The 11,717-nt window shown below is 33.1% G+C and overlaps 1 protein-coding gene and 1 long non-coding RNA gene across 2 annotated transcripts; one reads left to right on the forward strand and one right to left on the reverse strand.

Moving 5' to 3' along the window:
- Positions 1–333: 333 nt before the first annotated feature.
- LOC146746136 (uncharacterized) lies at positions 334–6,034 on the reverse strand. The gene is made up of 5 exons (XR_014929453.1): positions 5,693–6,034; positions 3,862–3,997; positions 3,380–3,458; positions 1,875–2,547; positions 334–1,382 (listed from the first exon to the last, which is right to left on the reverse strand). It is a non-coding gene; the product is annotated as an uncharacterized LOC146746136 (long non-coding RNA).
- A 193-nt stretch (positions 6,035–6,227) lies between these two features.
- On the forward strand, positions 6,228–9,409 carry LOC146746137 (uncharacterized). Its single transcript, XM_085499419.1, has 6 exons — positions 6,228–6,707; positions 6,983–7,041; positions 7,397–7,491; positions 7,943–8,055; positions 8,325–8,509; positions 8,721–9,409. Exons 1-5 carry the CDS (start codon positions 6,663–6,665, stop codon positions 8,355–8,357), a joined length of 345 nt encoding a protein of 114 aa, XP_085355545.1. The 5' UTR covers positions 6,228–6,662; the 3' UTR covers positions 8,358–8,509; positions 8,721–9,409.
- Positions 9,410–11,717: the final 2,308 nt, after the last annotated feature.

Genomic DNA, 11,717 nt, shown 5'->3' on the forward strand with positions numbered 1-11,717 from the left:
TTTAACCGCGAAATTTTGCAAAATTATTTTTTCCAATTTTTTTTTTTTATTGTCATTTAAATGAAAAAAAGTCATCACAGCTGGGCCAGTCTACTTTGTCATGAATGCTTCTAACAAACATTGCATTGTAAGATACTTTCATGAATGGAATGGGGGGGGGGGCATTGTGCAGCAGAAAACATTTTAATTTCAAGTTAAAATGAACCAAATCAAGTTTTTTGGCACAAACTCAATGGTTGGTAGAACCTTTTGTGTTGAAGTTCAAGATGCATATTGACCAGTGCTGTATACGTGTACAATGCAAACACTTAAAATCAACACAAATTCACAAAATTTTCATTTAAAAAAATTATTTTTAAACACAGAATACATCATAATTATTTAAAAAGTTACATCTCACATATAGTAACTTTTCTTTTGTGACACAAAACATCTGCAATTTTTACTTTTAAAATATCCTTCATTGAAAATGTCTTTCCACGCTTTTCCCGTCATAGATGTCATTCAAAATGTTTTCTCCTGGTTGTCTTGCTCTCCACTTGTTGCATGCAGTTGTAAATCCGGGTCTTCTAACAAACGTTTCCAGGGATGTAACTAGACTTATATAACAATAAACTTTCTTGGGATACAACAAGTACTGTACTCTCGACCATTTTGTCCTTTTACCTTTTTGAGTAACACTTCACCACATTGCTTTTAACGTGACCGATGTTGATGTTGTAGAAAGGCAACATGCTGGCACTTTAATAAAACTTTCTTTCCGTTAAACTTGGTTTTAAAACAATCCTCAAATAAATAAACACTATGGCATTTAGCACATACCACATATTGCTTGAATGCGTCTCTGTCAAGTCCCAGAAATTTCCTAATAGTGAACAATCAATCTGATTAAAATCTGATGTAGTGTACGGGCTTTAATTATTTTGGCTATAAACTTATTTTAATTTTATTTTTTATTACTTTTGTTATTAATGCCTTTTTATTTTATTATTTTACTTTGATTTTGATTTTTTTTAATTCCGCCCTACATACATCTGATCCGACGCCTACGTAAGTCCTGTTCAAATCTCGCGTAAGTAACAGCCAATCACAGGCCCCCTTTTATACAGGCTGTCGGTTGCTTACTTTTCAGTGTAGCGATACTCTACGGGCAATCTTTCTGTACATTATATTTTGCCCACTTGAATAAACCATTAATAGAAAATTGCTAGTATATTTTTATTTACGAAAGAAATTCTACAGCATTTTACAATTTTTGTCATTACATTGAATATTTTGTTCACTTCCAACAAATGTGTACACTTCCTGATACATCTTCGCCAGCCAAGGTTCGTTTATTCAGTCCTCGCTTCAATTTTACATCAAACACTGAGCATAATTATCTAGAATGGAAGCAAAAAAATAAGTAAATCGTAATGATTAGAACACTGTAAACAGCTATAGTAAACAATGCAAATTTTAAATTGTATAACGGTCACCGGCCCACCGCATCGACGCAGAAAATTGGAGCAAAAAAATATTTCCTGATCAATTGCGATGTGTTCCAAAAAAAAATATTTTATTCCAGTCCAAATCAGCTCAATTACTTTAATAAAGAGTTATTGTATAATGTACAAAATGTTGATACATTTTGATGATTATTTACAGCTACGGCTTCAATACCGTAGACGGTTTTGACCCGATCGTCAACAAAACATCACCCGTCTCCAGGGCAAGCGACTGGAAAAAGACACCGGTGTTCGGTCGAACCGGTGGAAACAAAATCGTCACTCCCAGAATAACTACGCAAAATAACGATCTAAACTCGAACCATTCGAGCCACAATATAAACATAAAAAAATGACTTTCGTTGCATTTGACAATGATAAACTTACCGAAAAGCCGTGTTCTTCTCGGTCGCTAACGTCGGTATAATCCGCCATTTTATTTGAGTGTGTTTGCCACCTGACTCTGCCCAGTGACGTCATCATGTGCGCTATAGAAGAAGGTCTGTGATTCGTTGACTAAAATCGTCGACAGTGGGTCTCGTTAAAATCTCGTTACATAGGCTCAGATATATGTAGGGCGGAATTTTAAAAAAAATCACAAAATCAAAGTAAAATAATAAAATAAAAAGGCATTAATAACAAAAGTAATAAAACATAAAATTAAAATAAGTTTATAGCCAAAATAATTAAAGCCCGTACACTACATCAGATTTTAATCAGATTGGTGAACAATGTGCCTGGTAAAATTTTTACAAACTTTGTCAACGCATCAATGTTAAAGATCGTAGCTATTGTCAGTAGCAGATGTTTGATGAATGCCACAAGGCACTGAATACCTCTATCAGAAACAACATGAAAGAATAAACAATAATATTGCAGTCATCAAATGAAAATGAACCGTTTGTGTTGTATCAGCATGTTGATTGTCAGGCACATCGTTGTTGAACTGCATGGCTTCCTTGATGTCAGCCTCATCATCTACCCAGACCTCTTGTACATTTTCTTTATTGATTGATGGCCCAATACCTGATGACTGACATCTATCATAATTACTTGATCTCTATAATATAAAATTATAAAATTACACTGTTAATGAGCATTGGGGAGAAGTACACACTTTTCAACAAGCTGTGATCATGTCAACAAATCTATTGGTTAAGTGGACAAGCGTTTACAATGCACAGTCCCTGTGCTCTTCTGTTCTGTATTTAATGACCTGAGACGCTTTCTTACTTTTTTATTGTGTACTTTTTCAACATTGGGTATAAAATGACACCTAACCAATGGAGGATTAGTAGTTGGCACACTTTCATTTTTCAAAAAAAAAAACAAAAAAAAACATAGCTTGGTATGATTGTCCATGTCATAGGAAAACTTGAGAAGAAAATAGAAAATAAAAAAAAAAAAAAAAAAAAAAAATTCAAAATGTGTCCCTTTATCAATAAATTATATTGATCCAATAATGATCAAAATCTTTGATTTCATAAATAAAGTTTAACTGATTGAACTTGCGTTTTTAAAAGTATGACTGTGTGCCATTTATTTCACTCACCTAGGCAGTGTGTCTTATTTGCAGTTGTAAACAGCTCTCAGACTGGTAAAGTTCTGTCATTGTGTTTTGGGGAGCATTTGGGTTACTCAATCATGGAAAATGTTGACATGAATGGCTTTAAATATAAATACCATGATTAAACATGATAATTATGAAAAGTAATTGCATACGTATATCACAATTTTGTTGTGAGAAAAACTGGTGTAACGGTTTGCAAATGTCACAGTAAAAAAGCTTACATGACTGAACAGTGACAATAACTTAAATACTAAACAAAGGCCAGGAAACCATCTACCCTGTGCTGCAAGATGTAGCCACACCTCAATAATCATAGACTTACTTCATTGCTATCTTTCTTTTCTTCAGAGCTAGAATATACATCAAATTCACTGTGATCTTCCTCAACATCAGTGATTAAACTGGAAATGATGTCATAAAATATAAATGAGTACAATATCTATAAGGATTATTTTATTTGATGAAACATTGATCAATACATGTCTTTCACTTGCCCCATTTCACATAAATTTTAGTATCATATGACATCCATATTGGAGGCCAGACTGAATTTCTTCCATACATTCAACATGTAACAACTTTTCAGACTGTAAAACAACTTTGTCATACACCAAATACTTACGGCAGCACAGTGTCAAAGAGTGCAAAAATACAATGCCATAAACACAAAAGATAGTTTGAGTGCCTTTAGCATGGCAGACTTCCTGTTTAACCATACAGGCCTAATGACCTCCATACTGAAATTCTATACTGTAGAGCCTTTATTTGGGACTGAATTTTTATCAATAAGTTAAATCATCTTACCATTGTTCCTAACATTGTTCATCTGATTCCTGTAATGACTGGTTATGGGCATCTTTTGGTAAAATTTGGACAGCAACAGCATCACTGCCATCAGACACATGACCTGGATGTACTTCAACTTCATGTAAAGCTGCAACTAAATAAAATACTAAACTTATTGCAAAAAACTAAGAATTATGAGTTGAATAAAAGAAACATTCAATTAATTTATACTAAATTTTGTGATTTAACTTTATCATGATAATCCTGTTTACATATCATTAAAATAAATTATTTTTATTTGTAATTCTGTTTTAATGTGTTCAATGGGACAACAGTGTATAGCATGTGATTACTTCAAAATAATATGGAACACAATGACTTATTTTCTTTTTATATTTGACTAAGAACAAAAAAATAGATCTGTTTCTGGTCGTCAGTTCAAAAGGCCGCTCTTGAAAGTTTTTTTTTTTTTTAATTTGAAAAAAAGAAAAAAAAAAAGTGAAGTATGCTTGTCGTTGATGGCACTGTATCTTGTTCACGCATGTGCAGATTGAATTTCTTGATTTCTCTCTATAGTGTCTGTGTTAGCGTATGACAAGTCAGTTTCATCCAGTTTTGTTTCTAAAACTCAATTTAAAAAAAAAAGGGAAAAAAAAACGTATCACCGCATTGTTTTTTAAGAAACTTCGGACCAGAAACAGATCTATTTTTTTTTTGGCCTAATAATTTTTACCACAAACAGATTTTATGTCTTTTTTTTACATTATAAGGTATGAAGACCCTTCATTTTGTTCACATCAATATTTTAGCTGAAATTCTAATGTCAGTACACATCCAGCTTTAAAGTGGTATTCTACTCCTTGTTTTTATCGATATTGCATTTACAGCCCAGAAATGTGTCCCATTTGTCAAAAAACACTGCATGTTAATGACAAAACTTTCGCCACCTTGCGACACTCAAAATATGCCCATAGAACATGTTTGATTTCATTTTAAATACCGGTATATACTGTAAAGGGGTTAATTATTCACTGGGTTTTAATTTAGCTTATTTCGCTGACTGGAAAAATGCGCTAAATTAAAACACAGTGAATATGTAAAATTTAGCATAGAACACATTATCTAAATGACAAAACCGTGAATTTAAAACCCACTGAATATGCCTGAAATGGTAAATCAGTGAAATTTAAACCCAGTGAAAATTAGTCATTTTACAGTATGCACAATCTAGATTTTCAAAATAAATTCAGACAACAAAAAGTGCTCATGAGCCACAATATTATATTTTTATTACCCCTATGTCACCATCAAAGATTTGTGATAAAAAGACAAATCTTCGCTATAAGAACCATTGGTAAAAAGTTCTAAAACACTATCAGTGTTATTTTATACCCTAGTTTTTCTTTTGAAACTGTATGGTTAACCCACGTTTTCTGCACAGAAATAAATATACACTGACTCAGTGAACAAAATACCGAGATTTGGACAAATTTTAGGTTGTATTAGTGTTGAGCAGCCTTTAAACTTAAAATCAAGCAAATTTATTAGCAAAATTTTTTTTATTTGTAAGTTTTGTGTATCTTGAAGATGACAGTGCCATATGATCATATCCCACTTTGTGTTTTTCTATAAGACATTGTTATTATCAGCCACATAGACATTGTTGGTGTGGTATTGCCCCCCCCCCCTCCCACAAAGAAAAAAAATTATTGTAAAGCAATACAATGCCAATTGCCTACTAACACCGTCTGCTGAGAACTTTATAATTTCTGTCTGTGTAGACATTTAAATCTTGCATATCATACTGGTGTTCCTGATGGAAAACATAACAGTGCAAAAGCATGCTTACCTGTTTCGACTTCAATCTTTTTTCCATCATCATCAGCCCAGTAACCGTAAGGTTCGAAATAAGTACGCTTGTGGTTGTAAAACGAGGACTTTCCCATAAATCTAAAACAGTGGCCGCATTCATATAAGCGTTGTTTTGACAGTAGTTCTGACATGCTAATTTCGACGTGCTTCAGCAATACTAACTAAATTATAATAATGCTTGAAACTTCGCAGACAACGGAAAAGTGATTCAAATACAGTATGGTATATTTTATGGGACAATAATCGTGAAACAAGAATAACTTTTGTCATTGTCAAGTGTGACAAAACACATTGTTGACCTCACTGGCATAGAAAGGCCCTCTAGACCGGCCTGTATTCTTACTTAAGTCGAGGTAAACTTGATGTCTTCAGCTATTATTGAAACAAATGCACATCAAGGATTGAAAATTAATTTTTATATGCGATATTTGCATATTGTGGATTTACAAACACTTAAAAAAAAAATTAGGCACACGTTTTAATGATACAGCTAGGTAGTCACAACAGCACCACCATACGACAACCTTTCGTGTACACAAACTAGTGAAGGGTCATGTCAGTCTATGTTTGTCATTGCATCCGTGCTGACGTGAACAGTCTTCTTCAACTTTACACCCGAAGTTCAACATTCTAACATGAATTCAAGAAGACGTCTAAATGCTAATGAAGCATTCAACAACATTATGGAAGAAAACGCTTCATCAAGTTTAGCCGAATCTGATTTCAATAGTAGTACTCCGTTTTACCCGGCTAGTTGAGTTCAGCCATCATGGTTCAGCCTCAGGAGCCTCATGCTCAACATCCACTCTATACCTAGATGCACAGACAACCCAGCAACCAAGATGGTCAACGCCAAGACAGTCACCAGGCATATTGTCTAGATTAAAAAATCTGGAAAAAAAAGTTGAAGATTCTATACTACAACAACGGCAGCAACGGCAACAACAATGTCAACAAAAAAACAAAAAATTAGAACATCATCAGAGCTTTCGGTAAGTGTTGCTTAAACATTTACACATGCTACAAACCAATCCGATGCTGTATTGAATTATTTTGCAAATATGTGTAGTTTAATGAAAGACGTGGGGAGAATTGGGGTTTGTGAAACAAATTTAGAAATTAAAATGAATATTTATTTAAGCTCTGTATGACACTGATTTGTCAATTTCATTTACCTTTAAGATTTAGTATAACCATAGACCCTTTTAGAGGGTCTATGGTATAACCAACTGCTGTAATTGATCTTGTTTTCTGTGTTTTTTTATAGATGAGAATCAAGCAATTATGTGCACATAAGCAGAGTTTGGCATTTGATGCTATTGCTGGGTGAGTTCACAAACATAATATTTTAGTCTGTAACATGCCATACATATAAACACAAACTGAAAAGAAACAGTTGTGAACCACTGTGTGATTAAAACCCCAAAAGGGCAACCAAATTAAGAAATATTATTTTTTTTTTTTATGTAAAACTTTGTAGCAATACTGTTTGATCGATAATTTTGCATACATGTGCAATTAAAGAAGTTGACAAGATGACTCAACAGGTTCATGTGTATCATATTATGTTCGTCCATGTACTTTATAATAGATTATTATAGGGTCTATGGTTTGTCATCGTTAGGTAATTTTATCTTTTTTATCAGCATTAGTTTATTCAGTTTTTGTTTTTTGTTAATAGTTGGAATGCTGAACACAACAGACAGATAAGAGAAAAGATTATGGACCAATTAAGATTAAAGTTTGACGACAAATATTCAGAAAATGAGTATCAATGTAAGTAAAAATTTCATTATCAGTTACTGCTTTGCTTATTGTTGACAATTATACCTGTAACTCAAGAAGTGAACCATATGGTTATTGCTTTGTGGTTTTCATTGATGTTCCAATAGTTGATTCCTATCGGGAACACTTTATTCATATTAATTATTTGTTATTGATTTGTTTAATCTTCACTTTGAGTCACAGTACTGTTGTATTTCTTTGAAATTACATGTATCCCTATGGCAAACTAACACAACCTTGACTGTTTCATGCAAATCCTGTCTTCTTTTGTGATACCCAACCACAATTGCATGTGTTTCAATGTGCTATCAAAGAGACATGACTTGTTTAAATTTTTAATGAGTTATGATGTAACTTGAATATATTACTATTGAAGAATACTATTCAACTCATTCTATATTAGTTGCATTGTAGTACTGTTGCTTTATCAATTTCTTTCTAGTCGCTATACGAAGAGCTTATGAAAATAAGAGGATACATGCTAGAGAAGGACAAAACCCAGCATTAAAAAACAAAAATAAGATGGCGAAGCGTCTAAACACACTACGCTGGCAGGTACATGTATGTTGTGATAAATTATAAATATATTGTTAGAATATACAATAAATTTTTGTACTCCAACACTCAATAATTTATCACATTAATTTATTGTGATTTAACTATTTCACCATAATCAGCAGTTATATATTTGTTTTCATGTAATAATAACATTTTGCTGATTATCGGTAATACAATTACAATTGTATTTTTGTTGACTACTTGACACTTTACTATAAGTTGTAATTGTTACATTAGTATTGATGTCATCGAATGTTTTCTTACAGACAATGCAGAGACGCACGAGTCTTAGAGAATGAAGAGGAGAGAGCCATGTGGAAAGAAGTGGACCCTGAATTGATGTCCGGTGAAGAGGACCAGGAGGATGGCTCTCTCCTCAAATCACCAAGATGGAGAGCTGCTCCAAAAAATGAGCTCATCTCTTCACAAGATCGTCATCTTCATGACAAAGGTATAATGAAAAGATTGGTTAAAAAGACTCCGCTCAACAGTGTTTACAGAAAGGCAAAAACCAGCAAAAAAATATCCAACCAGCTGCGTGTGTTGATATTTCTTTTTTTGAGGAATGGGGTTTCCTCATGTGTTTTATTTTGATAGTGTTGCTTTTTAACTATATGTGGGGGAGTGTTTTCATTTTTTTGTTTTGTTCATCTCTTCACTAGATCGTCGTCTTCATGACAAAGGCATAATGAAAAGATTGGTTAAAAAAAGACTCCGCTCAACAGTGTTTACAGAAAGGCAAAAACCAGCAAAAAAATATCCAACCAGCTGTGTGTGTTGATATTTTTTTTTTTGAGGAATGGGGTTTCCTCATGTGTTTTATTTTGATAGTGTTGCTTTTTAACTATATGTGGGGGAGTGTTTTCATTTTTTTGTTTACATTTGAGACACTGACATGTTACCATTTACAAGTTTTAATGGATGTTTCACATTTATTTATTATTTTCATTGGGGGGCATTATTTTATAGTATTTACATTCGAGGGATGTGTTATGCTATCATTTACAAGTTTAAAGGATTTTTCACATTTACGGGGGGGGGGGGTGTAATTTTTCACATTTAATTTTTACATAGGGAAGGGGGTCGAGTTTTTTTATTTCTTATTGTATTTACATGTGTGGGAGGATTGTATGTTATTATTTACAAGTTTTAAGAAATTCTTTCACATTTATTGTTATTTTTTGAGGCGGGGGGATTCACACACATTCAATTTTGATAGAGGGGTGGGGTCTTATTTATTAACATTTATGAAGTATTGTTTGCAAAGGTTTCAAACATTTATGTGTTTACACGTTTTCATTGTTTTGTGATGAGTACTAATAAATCATAATGTATTTTCTATATTAAGGTATATATAGATTTGTGTGTGTGTGCTGAATGTATGTATCTATGTATGAGACTGCTGGCCACTGTTCCCATGAGTTACAAGGAATAACCCCACTATCATTGCTCCAGCTAATAATTTTAAATGACTGTATCTGGATTTTGTTCTCTAAAGAAGATAACAATGTCCTCACCATTCTTACTTCAGAATGCATGTGCCAATCATGTGGGCATATGAATACCTTTCACAGAATTCTTTGTGTAAAAACTAAACTGAGGGTTCAGCACCTCTGTGGAATACGCCCATGGTTCAAATATCTTTTCCCAGAAACCATGAATGAAGTAGCCCTCTATAAAAGTGATACAGCAGCTACCATTACTACATCAACCAATATTTTGTATAAATGCTTCCCTGTATTTTTGTAATTTCACGAAAATACAGATCTTGAATTTGGTTGTATTTATACAAATCAATGTGAATTCATTCCATGTATTTTTGTGATTCCATGAAAATACAGTGTTTGAATTAAGCTGGTTTTGTATAAATGCATGAAAATACAAATCTTGAATTTGGTTGTATTTATACAAATCAATGTGAATGCATTCCATGTATTTTTGTGATTCCACGAAAATACAGGGTTTGAATTAAGCTGGTTTCGTATAAATGCATGAAAATACAAATCTTGAATTTGGTTGTATTTATACAAATCAATGTGAATGCATTCCATGTATTTTTGTGATTCCACGAAAATACAGGGTTTGAATTAAGCTGGTTTTGTATAAATGCATGAAAATACAAATCTTGAATTTGGTTGTATTTATACAAATCAATGTGAATGCATTCCATGTACCGTATTTTTGTGATTCCACGAAAATACAGGGTTTGAATTAAGCTGGTTTCGTATAAATGCATGAAAATACAAATCTTGAATTTGGTTGTATTTATACAAATCAATGTGAATGCATTCCATGTATTTTTGTGATTCCACGAAAATACAGGGTTTGAATTAAGCTGGTTTTGTATAAATGCATGAAAATACAGATCTCGAATTGGGTTGTATTTATACAAATCAATGTGAATGCATTCCATGTATTAAGCTGCTCAAGTATGAATCCAGGAAGATAAGTCCCTGTATTAATCTGTATCTATACACTAAATTAATACATGAATAATAGACTTCCTGTATCAACATTTATTCACAGAAAATACAACACTGATGCAGGTAAATACAGGAATGCATTTACTGTGAATGCAAGTCAATAAAGGAAGTGTATTATCCCTGTATTAAATGAGTGCAAATACACGTGAAGACATTTGTGTTACATTTCCCTGTATTCTCATCGATTTTCTGATAATACAGGCTAATCTATTGATGAATACAATCTGTATTTTCGCAATTTCACGTAGTGTATAATTGCTCGTCACTACGACAGACAAACACATCAGAATAAATCTCCGATGTGATGGCAACTTGAACATTTTCGTTATTCCCACGTTTTACAGACTCACCATCAGATGCGCTACGTGGTGACGGCGTGTCGGAATTATTCTGATTTATTTATAAATAAGCAAAATGTTTCTCAAAATTTGTGACATGACTGTGAAATGATGCTGTTACTAATTTATGTGAAAAACTACTTCCAGACTGGGCCTCTAACATCACTTTGAAAATAACAGAAAGTGTTCGTTATTCTCGCTAAACGTGCAGGAGAGTCTTCCTTTAGGCCAGACTTTTATTATCCCTTGTTTCGCGAACCCGCCAAATGAACAGGAGCTGAAAATGAAATAAAAAATAAAATTTTATTTCAGCGTAATTTGACGAAGCATCCTCATGTTAAAACATCCTGAAAAAAGGTCCTGGCCGGGGGAGCCATATTGCTGGTAGAACCATACATAATTAACACATAGAGCGTTTGTGGAGAGATGTGTTCACTGGTTGTATCTACTTATTTTATTTTATTATAATCTATTTTATCATTTATATAACTTCATATATTTTGCTTGCATTATGTGTACCATGCCAGGATTAATCACACATTAGATATTTTCACCCAGGGATGGAATGCACATAAAATTCGTACGGCTGCTAACTTAAGTCCTGATCAATTGTGGGTCAGTGGGCTGTTAGTTATCAGTAATTCAGATAGTACTGATGCTGAAGAGGTATTCAACCCCAGACATGAGGTAAGCATTTTGTAAATTCACTCAACTAATAATTGGTTTCAAATGTAGCAATACAAACAATTGCTGCATTATGAAATGCAACATATATGCACATTTCAGTGTCAACAAAGTCTTCTCATTTTCCATTTGTTTTATAAATAAATGTTGTCTG

This window comes from Saccoglossus kowalevskii, chromosome 5, assembly GCF_978046115.1.
Source record: "Saccoglossus kowalevskii chromosome 5, keSacKowa6.1, whole genome shotgun sequence".
NCBI classification, from domain to species: domain Eukaryota; kingdom Metazoa; phylum Hemichordata; class Enteropneusta; family Harrimaniidae; genus Saccoglossus; species Saccoglossus kowalevskii.